Raw genomic sequence first — 14,552 nt, 5'->3', positions numbered from 1 at the left:
TGGTCTTCACATACCCTTGTTAATTGGTAAGGAAGTATGTTAATAGGAACAAGAGGCAGTTAATAAGATTTGTAACCAGGGCTGACGGTCTTATTCAGGGAAACAAATATCTTTGCCCAGGGCTGGAAACAAAATACACACTTGTGGTTCCAGGCGAATTTTGGCAGTTCGGAAGTAGCCAGACGCTCGCTGTGATTTCCAGTCTCAGTCTGTCAAAGGACAGGTACACAATCGAACATGTAGTGAATCACTCTAATAAAGGATCTTTAAGCATTACATTCCCAGTACTTCAAAATGATACGATAAGCTAGTATAGTAGATTTTTTTTTTTAAACCTTTTTTTTTAGGTTTCCAAACTTTATTGATGTCAGCTGATATTATAGTCAAAACTAAAGTGATGCTGGAAAAGTGCAGCAGGTCAGGCAGCATCCGAAGAGCAGGAAAAACGATGTTTCGGACAAGAGCCCTTCGTCAGGATGTTATTATAGGACAAGTCAGATCCTAGACTGAAACCGACCTTGATAAATCTTATTGTTTCTTTTTGGTTTTAATACATTGGTCTTTCATTGACTTTCTTTCAATAAAAGTTTATTATTCAAAAGAAATGAAGATGAAATAGAATGAACAAAACTATTTTCAAACATACAAGTTTTCAAAACAAAGTACAACTGGGAATGCTGGAAATCTGAAACAAAAACAAAATTATTGGGGAGACTCTGGTCCAGCAGCATCTGTGGACAGAAAGTAGGATGAACATTTCTGGTTCAGTGACCCTTCAGAACTAATTGTGACAACGCATATGTTGACTTTTGTGCTGAAATTGGGTACCGATGAGGAGTAAACAATAGGTGGAAATGATGCCCAAAGCAAAAGAACAGTTGAGCAGAAGAATGGATACTGGTCAACTTGGGTGAATCAATAGGTGCTAATGGGGACTATCAGTAGCTGGCAATGGGATGGTTATGTTAACAGTCCATGTGATGACAAGGTCTGGAGTGTGGGAGTTCGGAGAAGGACATGGAAGAAGGTGCTCAGGCCCTAAAGTATTGAACTGGGTATTGAGTCTTGAAGCTGCAGGGTCCCTAAAAGAAAATGAGATTCTGGCTTGCACTGAGCTTTGCTGGAACACTGCAGCATGCCTGAGACAGATGTTGGCCAGGGAGCAAGGTGATGTGTTGAAGTGGCAAGCAAACAATTTTGAAATGCATGGGAAAGTACAAGCCCATTAACGGCAGTCATTGTCCTTTTACAAGACGCTCTCTGAAATAAAATTCCATTCCATTTCACATATATAAGGCATACTTTAACTGTTGCTTTAAGGCCTCACCACAAAGAGTCTAACCTCTTCCAAAGCTTTCGAATACAAGCCCAAAAGATCAATTCCGGAATCTCCTACTTGAAAGCTTAATGTACTACACTGTTTACTTTGTTAGTTTGTAAACTCTCTTAATGTGAACAAATTCCCACTGGCCTCCCAAATGCTCTCGCTTTCAGACTGTTACTTTAAAAAAGCATGCCATGGCTCCAGAAACTATTTCATCTCTTAGACCTAAAGAAGACTCTTATGTCACTAGTTCAAAATCCAAATAAATGATATGAAGAGATGTATGTAAATCTACACCCTGCATCACAAATTGCTTAAATAACATTGGTACCACTTTGGGGTGTGACTACATTCATGAATTCTTTGAATGTGATCAAACCAATTATTATTATGGCCTGATTTAATGGTTAGGCGCAACAGGGTTTCCTATATTGCCTTTTGGTATCTGCAGTTAAATTTCTGCATTAAGATTGACTATATTTGTTCATGACTTGCATATTGCCCAGCATAAACTGATATGGCTTAAGTGCTTTATGGAAAGTAGCTTGTTAATATCCTTAGTTCCTGATTTGAATGGAAGTGTAAAACCTTTAAGGTCGTTATTTTAAACCACTAATTTTAAATTATGGCTGATGCTGCCACTTTCTCCATTCTTGGAACATAGTGGCAGAAGTATAAATATTCGCTAACTAATACGTGTGGTTCAGTTTTGAATGGTAAAAGTGAACTGTAAAAGTTCAACTAACAGTTTATCAAAAGGAGGAAAGTTAGATTTAAGAACTTGAAGCATGGCAGGTAACATGCATTTTAGTTTGATTTGAAACTTGTAAAAATAACAACATTTATTACCATTGATGCTTAATGGTGTATTTATTTTCCAGCCCATTATTTGTGACGTGGAAGATTGGCCGCGATAAACGGTTGCGAGGGTGCATAGGTACATTTTCTGCCATGAACCTACATTCAGGACTCAGGGAGTACACTCTTACCAGGTGAGTTGTGTTGAGGCTTTGTTTTCTTCTATTTCAGCACATGTATAATGTGACTTGTTTGACAATAATTCTTAAGTTCACACATTGGTATGTTTGTTTAAAATATGATCATTAAATGGATAACTAGTTCAATAGCTGAAAATGTGTTGCTGGAAAAGTGCAGCAGGTCAGGCAGCATCTAAGGAGCAGGAGAATCGACGTTTCTGGCATGAGCCCTTCAGGAATGATTTCTGAAGATGGGCTCATGCCCGAAACGTCGATTCTCCTGCTCCTTGGATGCTGCCTGACCTGCTGCGCTTTTCCAGCAACACGTTTTCAGCTCTGATCTCCAGCATCTGCGGTCCTCACTTTCTCCTAACAAGTTCTATAGCTCATCTCGATAATGCATAAGATGGGTGTGTATACAAATTTTATTAAATTAACCTAGCTTATATCCAGCAACATCTGTCACTGTTGCATTTCGATTGAACAAACAAACTACTTGGTAAGCATGAAGAAACTTGAGTTTTGATAGAGGTTTCTTGCATGTCCTCAGTACGTGAGTTGCTGACTTGTTGTCCCACACACAATTCTCTTGTAGCCCAAGTGCAGTAAGGTATGGCATAGAGTTGCTAGTTGTTTCTGTGATTCAAAAATCACACTTAGTCTACTTTGAGCAGTTTCTTTTTTAAAATTTGTTTGCCACTAAGTTTATTTAGAAGAGATGTCCATCCGTATAAATTTACTAAACTTTTCTGCTTGGAAAAGGAAAATAATTTTGTTTTTTTTCTCCAATTACTAGAAGCTGAGCCAGTTTATTCCATTCTATTATACTTAGCAAAGTGCAAACAAAGCTTCTAAGGAGTTTGGCCATGGCTCATCTTAAGATCTTGAGTCCGGAACCCGAAGGACCCTAAATGGCTCACTAACTGTTGAGTTCATGCACTCTTCAATAATCTCTGCTTGATCAATTACTTGATGAGCATTCTGTTATTCCCTCAAATACAGGAAATCAGTAGTATTAAATCTCTAACACAAGACATTCTTCACAATAACTGGTGATGTAACTCACTCTTTAAAATGTGTTAATTGACCATAAATCAACACCAGGAGTCTGTTCCTTTTTACACATGTGGTTAAGTGTTGCTGCCTAGGAATGTAAAGAAAGGAAAATCGTGGAATTGATAATTTTATTATATTAAATGCTATAATAGGATTTTTTTTGGTCAATTCACAGAACAGAACTTATATTGATTGATAAAATGCCCTGACTATCCAATTAACAAATGTAAATGACTACTCTAAATATTTATCAAATCCTTAGTAATTATTTTTATTCTGAAGATCCACGTAAACATTGAATTCTTTTAAATTTATTTTGTGGGATGTGGGTGTTGCTGGCTGACCAGCATTTATTGCTTGTCCCTAGTTTCCCTTGAGAAGGTAGTGGTGAGCTGCCTCCTTGAACTGCTGCAATCCACCTGCTGTGGGTTGACGCACAATGCCATTAGAGAGAGAAATCCACGATTCTCAGCCAGCGACGGTGAGGAACAACTATTATATTTCCAAATCAGGATGGTGAGTGGCTTGGAGGGGGACTTCAATGTGGTGGTGTTCCTATGAATCTGCTGTCATCCTTCAAAACATCGTGGGTTTGGAATATGCTGTCTGAGGATTTTTCAATTTCTGTTGATAGTAGCAGCAGTATATACTGAACATTAGTAGTGGAGGGAGTGGATGTTGTGACAATCAGGCGGGCAGCTTTGTTCTGTATGGTGTCAAGCTTGAGTGGAGCTGTACCCTTCCAGGGAAGTGGGGAATATTCCATCACAGTCCTGACTTGTGCCTTTGTAGGTGGTGGACAGGCTTTGGGGAGTCAGGTGTGTCACCTACAGCAGTACTCCTAGCCTCTGATCTGCTCTTGTAGCCACTGTTTATGTGGTGAGTCCAGTTCAGTTTCTGGTCAATTCAGGATGCTGATAGTGGGGGATTCAGTGATGGTAGATTGTGTTTTGTTCGTGATGGTCATAGCTGGCATTTGTATGGCATGAATGTTACTTGCGACTTGTTAGTCCAAGCTTGGATATTGTCCACATCTTGTTGCATTTGAATGTGGTCTGCTTGTCTGAAGTCACGAATGGTGCTGAACATTGTGCAGTCATTGGCAAGCATCCCCACTTTTGACATTGATGGAGGGAATGTCATTGATGAAGCACCTGAAGATGGCCCTCGGACACTACCCTGAGGAATGCCTGCAGATGTCCTGGAGCTGAGATAACTGACGCCCATCTTCCTCGGTGTCCTGTATGACTCCAACCGTCAAAGAATTGCACCCTGATACCCATTGATCCAGTTTTGCTAGGGTTCCTTGATGCCACACTTGGTCAAATGCTGCCTTGATGTCAGGGGTTGTCACACTCGCCTCACCTCTGGAATTTAGCTCTTCTGTCAATACTTGAACTAAGGCTTTAATGAGGTCAGGAGCTGTGTGGCCCTGGCTGAACCTAAACTGGTCATCACTGAGCAGGATATTGCTGAATAGATGCTGCTTGACAGCACTGTTGATGACACTTTCCATCACTTTACTGATTGACAGTAGACTGGGATGGTTGGTATGCAAGTATACCTATTTGGTAGCTTCACCAGGTTGATACCTCATTTTCACGTATGCCTGGTGCATCTCCTGGCATGCCTTTCTACACTCTCCATTGAACCAAAGTTATCCCTGGCTTAGTGGTAATGCTTGAGTTGGAGATATGCTGAGCCATGTGATTATAGATTGCATTGAGTACAATTCTACTGTCGGCCCACATCACCTCATGGATGCCCTGTTTTGAGATGCTAGAGTTGTTTGACGTCTGCCCCATTTGGCATAGTGCACTGAAACACAATGGAGGTTATTCTCAAAGTCGATGTGCAATGGTCACTTGTACCAAAACCATCAGGGATAGATGTATCTGCAGCAGGCAGATAAACCCTTCCTATGCATGTCCCCATCCAGATGCCTTTTGAAATAGTGTAATTGTACCTGCCTCCACTACTTCCTCTGGCAGCTCATTCCACATGGACACCATCCTCTGTGTGAAAAAAGCTATCCCTCGGGTACTTTTGAAATCCTTTCCTTTCCTCTCTCAACTTGAGCCTGTGCCCTCTAGTTTTGGACTCCCCATCCCTAGGACAAAGATCTTGGCTATTCACCCTATCCATGTTCCTCAAAATTTTATAAATCTCTCAGCCTCCAATGCTCCAAGGCGAGAAAAGCTCCAGCCTATTTGGCCTTTCCCCTAAAACTCAAACCCTAAAGTCTTGGCAATATCCTTGTAAATCTTTTCTGAATCCTTTCAAGTCTAACAAGATCCATCCTATAGAAGGACTCCAAAATTGTATGCAGCATTCTAAAAGTAGCCTCACCAATGTCCTGTACAACTGTAACATGACGTCCCAACTTCTACATTCAAATGTTCTGACCAATGAAGGGAGATTGGTAAGGATGTGACAGGTATGTATTTCCCTCTTGTTGGTTCCCTTCCCCCACCTGCTGCAGATCCAGTCAGATAGCTGTGTCATTTAGAACCCAACCAGTTCGCTCAATACTACTGCTGAACCACCCTTATTGGGGGTCGTTGCAATCGCCCACCGAGTACATTTTGTACATTGCTGAAAATGTGTTGCTGGAAAAGCGCAGCAGGTCAGGCAGCATCCAAGGAGCAGGAGAATCGACGTTTCGGGCATGAGCCCTTCAGGAAACTACTCCTCCTTGGATGCTGCCTGACCTGCTGTGCTTTACCAGCAACACATTTTCAGCTCTGATCTCCAGCATCTGCAGTCCTCACTTTCTCCTAGAACATTTTGTACATTGCCATCCTCAGTGCTTCCTCCAAGTGTTGGTCAACATGGAGGAGTACTGATTCACCAACTGAGGGAGGACAGTACGTGATAATCAGGAGGATGTTTCTTTGCCTATGTTTAACCTGAACACAAGAGACATCATGAGTCAATGTTGAGGACTCATAGGGCGACTCCCTAATGACTGTACTGCGCCACAACCTCTGCTGGGTCTGCCCTGCTGGTGGAACATGACCTATTGTGGCATGGTGATGGAGTCTAGGACATTGTCTGTAAGGTATGATTCTGTGAATATGACTGCCTGGCTGTTGTTTGACTAGTTTGAGATAGCTCTCCCAGTTTTGGCACTAGCCCCCAGATGTTAGTAAGGAGGACTTTGCAGGTTGACAGGGCTATTTCTGTCGTTGTCCTTTTGGTGCTTTGTTCGATGTTTGGTGATCTGTCTGATTTCATTTTTTTTGAGATTTTGTAGGGATTGATACAACTGAATAGTTGGCTACGCATCTTCAAAGGGCAAATGAAAGTCAACCACATTGCTGTCGCTCTGGAGTCACATATAGGCCAGACCAGCTGAGGATGGCAGATATTCTTGCCTGAAGGGCATTCGTGGATTTTGGGCTGTAAGTTTGTCTGCTGAGCTGCAAGGTTTGTTTTCAGATGTTTTGTCACCATACTTGATAACGCCAGTGCTTCACCAGAGGCTCACTGATGTTGTCCCAGGTGGGTGATATCACCCACCTCAAGAAACCAAGATACACAAATAGAAAGCAGGACATAACACCAGTGCTTTGCTGGAGGCTCACTGATAATGTTACCTAGTATGGTGATGAAACATCTGAAAACAAATCTTCCAGCTCAGTGAGCAAACTTACAACCTGAACCTCAACCTGAGCTATAAATCTCTAAGATGGGCTTTTTCAACAATAGGTAGTGGTTTCAGGATCCTCAATTGACTCTTAATTCCAGATTTATTTCTATGGAATTCAAATTCCACCATCTGCTGTAGTAGGGTTTGAACCCAGGCCTCCAGAACATAACTGAGGTTTTGACTCAGTGTTACCACTAGACTATCACCTGCCCAATTTGGATGGGGCTAGTGGAGAGAGAACTTCGACCTTATCACTACCACTTTTCTGAATCTTTTTTTCCCATGTAAGGAGATTCCATGAAACTGACCATACTATCTTTGAGGGTAACTTGGCATGGGTCTGCTAGCAAAGCCTATGACAGTGGCTGAATTTTTAAAAATTGAAGACCAGGCTTTGCAAAACAATACCTAGAATTACACTATTTCTTTAAAGCCACCTTAGATTGTAACTCTTGTTAAAACAATGTTTGCTTTGTATTTCCACCAAAGCCTACAGATGTTCTGTCTATTCTTGCATTGGAAATAACTAGGTAGCTTCTGATTGGACATTCAGTTATGTCCCAAGTGTAAATGTGGCCGTGTTTCCTGTTTTCCCACTCTCTTTGGTCATTTACAAATATACCAATGGCGCATGTTAACTTGAAAGATCTTGAGCTATCAGAAAAATGCATGGTGGACTATGTGCAGAAATAGACTGTGTACTTGAGATTGCAAATAATATTTGTCAAAGGATATTGATTGTCTTCAATAATGTACATCTGTTGTAAATCCCCTCACTTTCTTGCAGTGACAGTTTGTTGCTCATTTCTCCATTACAACTAATTTTCTCCATGTTTCTAATTATACCAATAGACCATGAGATGTAGGAGCAGAAGTAGGCAATTTGGTCCATCAGCTGCCTCCTAACATTCAATGACATGACTGATATGATAATCCTGTATGCCACTTTTCCATCTTAACCCATAACCCTAGATTCTCTCACTGATTTAAAATTTGCCTATCTAAACCTTGAATATACATCATAAACCAGCCTCAGCAGTCCTTTGCAATAAAACATTCCACACATTCAATGTCCTCAGAAGAAATTCCTTCTTTATCTCTGTGTTGTGGGTAACCATTTAGTCTTAAGATTATGCCTTCTGGTCCTAAACTGTCCCACAATGGGGAAACAACCTGTCTGCCTCTGAGGCACTTAAGAATCTTGTATAATTCATTAAGAGTTCTTCTTCTTCTTCTATTGTCTCCCTTTTTAAAACAATCAGAAGTAAATGCAATTCAAATATTTGTAGCAATCACTGAAAGATGAATAATAATTTTATAAGAAAGCATTTATTTTAAAAATGCCTCCGATATTATCGTCCACTAGGTATATTTCCATTTTCGTTAAGTTTGCAGAGACCAAACTGAACATTGTTTCCATTTGACCTTCTGCATTATGGAGACTGCATTGTTGGTGGTCCTAGTAATATCTGGAAGCTTTTTATTGTCCAAACTGCCATATTTAGAATATAACAAAGTATTGTAGGTGCTGGAAATCTGAAACAAAAAGGTACTGCTGGAGAAACTCAGCAGGTCTGACAGTATTTGAGGAGGAAAAGCAGAATTAAAAGTTGATGTCCATTGATCCTCCTCCAGACCATATTTAGAATACTAGCCAAATGGCATTAGAACCAATATTAGACCAGGACGTTGTTATTATGGCACCTTACTCTCTGTCTGCTCACTATTTTGGAGCACGTTTTAAAATTTTGTTATAAGTAGAAGAAAACTTGCTTGCATAGTCAAGTTTTTAATGTTTATTTCTTTTTGCTTTAGTAGAGCAGGATTACATGAACTGGCTACTGGGATATGTCTTGCATTGTTACCATCTCAGCAGATAAAAGACTTTGCACATGTCAAGTTTAGATCATTCTGCTACACAAGTACTAATAAGTAACCTTGGAGGCTCCTGATATCTGGGCAACATTACTTGGCGTAAATAATACACATCCTGAGAATCTGCTGGCCAAGAGATACTTGAAGCATAGTGTAGAAAGAGGGATTGAGATTTTTTACAGACTTAAATGTGCCAACACTTTATGTTGTCAGAGTTTGAGTCCTATGGCTACACTTGAATATGCTCTGTGCTGACTCTCACATGGATGGACATGTGCATTGTCAGAGGGATTTGAAGCTTATGTCATTGAACTAATATGACCTGTAGCTTGTACTTTCTTGTAGATGTAAGTTGAATATTGTAGGAGCTATAGCAAAAAAAAAATCATAAATTCTCCTGCATTTTATGAAGTAGCCTGGATCTAATGAATCTTTGATCTTGGATTTCAGACAGAACTATCGGTTGATAAAAGTACATACAAGATTTAGAATTCTTTCATTTTTTAGTTCTGGCAAAATATCCAAACTCTGGGGTAAACCTGGAAATTTGCATCATCTATGTGTGGTGCTTCATGTGAAAGACTGTTTCACCTAATTGTACTGTTGCTTTATGGAGCCATGTTCTTAAGAGAAGGTATGTTAACCTTTTTGAAGAATTATCCAATATTTTAAGTTAATATTGCAACGTTTGCAACAAAAACTTCCAGCTCAGCGAACAGAACCATAGCAACGAGCACCCGAGCTACAAATCTTCTCACAAACTTTGAATTTTAAGTTAAAGTTTCAGTAACTTTATCGTGTGGCTCCTGTGTTTAATTTGTAGGTATGTTCAAGGTGTTACAACATTGTGTAAAAAAAGAAAAATGCAATAAAATTAAATTTGCATTGTTCTAGTAGGCAGCTAGCACAAAAACTGACCATTGTCGTCCTGGTTATAGATTCTCTGCTCTGCTGCAATTGTATCCTGTAGAAGAGAGGGATAATAGTGGTCATCTTTTGCTATTGTAATTAAGAATGAATAATATGCTACAATTATGTATGTGCTCTTATAATAAATACTGCTTGTAAGGTCTATGTCAACGCGGAATTCCTCATGGTGTTGGGACCACTACCATTCCTAAATTTTGTAAATAGCTTTGATTCAAGAACTTAGTGCAATTTGGTTAATGTCACTCCTGCTTTCAAATCAGCAAAATAGGTGAAACCGGAGAAGATGGCTGAGAAGTTACAAATAAGTTGGCTGAAGGAAGAAGGCAGATAAATGTAAAGTACTTATGGAAAAAGCTGGCAGTATATGTGCTATAGCTAAGGATAAAGTTGTAAGAGAATATGGTAGAATATGTCAGAGGAAGTAATCAAGCTTTTTTTAGGCACATTTGTCATATTTCACCTTGAATACGGTATTCAGTGATAGTCAGGGAACTAGGGACATTAAATGTTTGTGTCAGTACAGGGAAGTCTTATGAGGCTGATATGTTGTCAGGGATCAGAGTAGCAAAGAAACTAGAGAAACATAATTATTTCAGCCTGTAAAGCAGGATTTTGAGAAATGATCTTTGTATAGGTCATATTCAATTGTAATGACATCTTTTTAATCAACCCAAAACATTACTTTAAATTAAAATCTGAAGTAGAATTAGAAATGTGGAATTAAATGAAGAAAATTTTAGGGCTGATGTTGGGAAATGTTCCACACAATTTTAACATTATAAGATTCCCCCCTACCACTTGCTTTATATTTAAACAAACATCAATACCTTTTGGTATCGCAAATTATATCCAGTCCAGTCATACTGTCCTTTGTGTTGTACAGTAGACCCCCTCAAATCTCTGAATAACTTCCACTATCTTTTTAGGCTCTTGCAATGCTCAAGAACTCTGTTCTTCCAACTGTGGCTGCTTGTTCACCTGACATTTATCTTACCTCACGGTTGGTTGGCGCTTTCAGCTGCTTAGGCTCTTAAACACTGGAACTTCATAACTAAATCTCTCTGACACTTCATCCTTCACTCCTTTTTAAGATCTCTCTCCAAGCCTATGTCTTGTTATTTATCATTCCACCTAATATCATCTTATAGCCCCCAATTTTGTTTGATAACACCTCTGTACAATACTTTGACTGTTTTCCCACTTTAAAGATGGTGGTATTGATTGTGTTTTTATTGAACTTATAAAAATGACTCCACATAGGAGCCTGGAGATTGAAAAGTCATATTTGTAGATATCAGTATTAAAGATGTATTGTGTTTAGTCATTGAGAGCCAAAATGTGATAAACTCTAGTCAACTTTCAAGTGTTCAACATTCATGTAATTGTTTTTAAAGACTCTGAAAATTTGTTTCTGTACTATTGCCAAATGTAAGGAAAAGTAATACTGCTAACTAGTAACTGCAATTCAAAGAATTGATCATTGCCTGTGAAGCATTGAGCTCATGTATCTGAATTCATAAAAGGTGCTATAAAAAATGCAACTTTTCAGTATATCTGTTTTGCTTTTGATTTCATCCAAAATTTGACTATACTAAGTGTGTCTGTTAAGATTCTAGGATTGAATTACTGACCTCTTGGGACAAGACTACATTATTGCAGTTATAAATCTACCGCCTTTTTTGAAGAGGAAAGAAGTGACTAGATTAAATGAGGACCAAGGGAATGCACAATTTAATTTACATCTTAGATTTTTTTGAGCTATTTAAAATGCTGTGGTTCTGTTTGCTGAGCTGGAAGTTTTTGTTGCAAACGTTTCGTCCCCTGTCTAGGTGACATCCTCAGTTCTTGGGAGCCTCCTGTGAAGCGCTTCTGTGGTGTTTCCTCCGGCATTTATAGTGGCCTGCCCCTGCTGCTTCCGGTTGTCAGTTTCAGCTGTCCGCTGTAGTGGCCGGTATATTGGGTCCAGGTCGATGTGTTTGTTGATGGAATTTGTGGATGAGTGCCATGCTTCTAGGAATTCCCTGGCTGTTCTTTGTTTCGCTTGCCCTATAATGGTAGTGTTGTCCCAGTCAAATTCATGTTGCTTGTTGTCTACGAGTGTGGCTACTACGGATAGCTGGTCGTGTCGTTTCGTGGCTAGTTGATGTTCGTGGATGCGGATCATTAGCTGTCTTCCTGTTTGTCCTATATAGTGTTTTGTGCAGTCCTTGCATGGGATTTTGTACACTACATTAGTTTTGCTCATGCTGGGTATCGGGTCCTTCGTTCTGGTGAGTTGTTGTCTGAGGGTGGCTGTTGGTTTGTGTGCTGTTATAAGTCCTAGTGGTCGCAGTAGTCTGGCTGTTATTTCAGAGATGTTCTTGATGTATGGTGGTGTGGCTAGTCCTTTGGGTTGCGGCATGTCCTCGTTCCGTTGTCTTTCCCTTAGGCATCTGTTGATGAAATTGCGAGGATATCCATTTTTTGCGAATACCTTGTATAGGTGTTCCTCTTCCTCTTTTTGCAGTTCTGGTGTGCTGCAGTGTGTTGTGGCCCTTTTGAATAGTGTCTTGATGCAACTTTGTTTGTGTGTGTTGGGGTGGTTGCTTTCATAGTTCAGGACTTGGTCTGTGTGTGTGGCTTTCCTGTGCACCTTGGTGGTGAATTCTCCGTTTGGTGTTCTCTTTACCCTCACGTCTAGGAATGGGAGTTGGTTGTCCTTTTCTTCCTCTCTCGTGAATCGGATTCCTGTGAGTGTGGAGTTGATGGTCCGGTGACTATTGCATTTTTAATGAAACAGATACTTTTTGAAATAGTAAAAGGAACAAGAGTATAGGAAGAGCGCAAAGAAGGAAAAGGCACAAAACAAACTAGAATGACATTTTTTCTGCACTGTAAACTTGAGCAGTTTAATAAAAAACGCGCAATATGGTCAAACATCAGGCCACCAATTAAATATTACAGTTAAGGTTCGAAACACAGCTGATTAAACTACGGATGTTTAGGTATTACTTTATTTAATGGAAATAAAAAACCATGTGTATGCACACCTTATTTTGTATTCTAAATATCCACTCACCAGCCCCTCCCAGCACCAGTATACTCTGTGGCTGAAGTGTACAGTGTCCACAAATATAAAACAATAACTCGTTGAGTTGGATACAACTTCCACCTTCTTGAAGGACAAGAGCAGCAAATGCAATTTCCTCTAAGGCTCACTATAATTCTCAAACATCCCAATCCATCATTCCTTCGTTATCACAGTGTTTAAAATCCTGAACTCCCTCACAAAAATGTAATTGTAAGAGTACATTCATCTCACAGTCTACAGTGATTAAAATGACGTTCATTACACCTTCTCCAGGCAATTAAAGATATTTTGATACCTTTGCTCCCATTAAGAATGAAAAAAAAATTGAAAATTTAAATTTCACATTGTAGCAACAGGGAGAAAGAAAGGAGGCTTGAATAGAAGAAAGTAAGTTTCAATGACTATTAAGTACAGCACTACAGAGTTGAGATTTTAAAAGCAGAAATAAACCATTCAGGTCATCTTACTTCCAGCATTTCCTCATTAAAATCAAAGCTGAATATTTTAAATAGCTCAAAGTTTGTGAGAAGATTTGTAGCTCGGGTGCTCGTTGCTGTGGTTCTGTTTTCCGAGCTGGAAGGTTTTGTTGCAAATGTTTCGTCCCCTGTCTAGGTGACATCCTCAGTGCTTGGGAGCCTCCTGTGAAGCACTTCTGTGGTGTTTCCTCTGGCATTTATAGTGGCCTGTCCCTGCCGCTTCCGGTTCTCAGTTTCAGCTGTCCGCTATAGTGGCCGGTATATTGGGTCCAGGTCTATGTGTTTGTTGATGGAGTTTGTGGATGAGTGCCATGCTTCTAGGAATTCCCTAGAATTCTAGGAATTGCAGTGTACAGCATGCATCACTGTCTTTGTGACTATTTCACATTAGCTCCTTGTCACTGACTTTCCTACTGAACTAACGCTAACAAAATCCTTCATAGTTATAAAAATGTAATGAAATCTCTTTTTGGGGGAGTTTGGTTGTCCAGACAATTGATGTGGAACTCCGACTAGTACCAACATTCACATTGTGGCTGAAGTAATCTTGGGGCTGCATCTTTGTCATTACCCTATAGTAAATCACAGTATCTAGTTGGGGGAAGAAAATCAACCCCCGGCCTTAATTGTTCCCGTATAAGTAGCTTACATTATAATTCCCCAGTGGCATCGTGCTGTAGAGAATAAGGAATAATACAATGTGAGGGCAGAGCAGTGGGGACTTCTATTATTGGAAAGGTGTACTTTTGACATTCTACGTTGTATATTTCAGTTTGTGAAAAAATAGGATGTCTTGCATTTGTAATTATTTGTATTATTAAAGTAACCGATTAATTTAAACTCCATTTTGCTAACTAGAATATTCCAAATGCCCAAGAACTTTTTAGGGAAGTTTTTTAAACTGGAGCATGCTCTAGGCTTGCTGTGTCACAGCTTTACTCATAACCTATATTGTGGCCGATACAGTTATTTATTTGCTAATTATATATAGAATGATTAAAGGTAGTCAGCATGGCTTTGAGAGGGGCAGGTCATGCCTCACAAGCCTTAGAGTTATTTGAGGATGTGTCAAGACAAGTTGATGAAGGTCGAGCAGTGAATGTGGTGTAAATAGATTTCATTAAGGCATTTGATAAGATTCCCCATGGTAGGCTCTTTCAGAAAGTTAGGTATGGGATACATGGAAATTTGG

General features: G+C 39.7%; 1 protein-coding gene across 3 annotated transcripts in view; it reads left to right on the top strand.

The window, feature by feature from the left end:
• LOC122547156 (nuclear protein AMMECR1-like) overlaps positions 1-14,552 on the top strand; it is a 189,886-nt gene that overhangs the window by 120,595 nt on the left and 54,739 nt on the right. For all 3 annotated transcript variants that reach the window (XR_015758631.1, XM_087991930.1, XM_087991929.1), the window contains one exon: positions 2,206-2,316. Coding sequence is in view for 2 of the 3 variants with exons in the window: in XM_087991930.1 (XP_087848056.1) it covers positions 2,206-2,316 (111 nt within the window). In the remaining variant the exon portion in view is untranslated. The remainder of the gene's footprint in view (positions 1-2,205; positions 2,317-14,552) is intronic.

Source organism: Chiloscyllium plagiosum, unplaced genomic scaffold (assembly GCF_037043375.1).
Source record: "Chiloscyllium plagiosum isolate Xiang-an unplaced genomic scaffold, Cpla_swu_hap1 HiC_scaffold_11, whole genome shotgun sequence".
NCBI classification, from domain to species: Eukaryota; Metazoa; Chordata; class Chondrichthyes; order Orectolobiformes; family Hemiscylliidae; genus Chiloscyllium; species Chiloscyllium plagiosum.
Note: the sequence above shows the minus strand (reverse complement) of the source record. Positions and strands in the feature narration are given on the sequence as shown.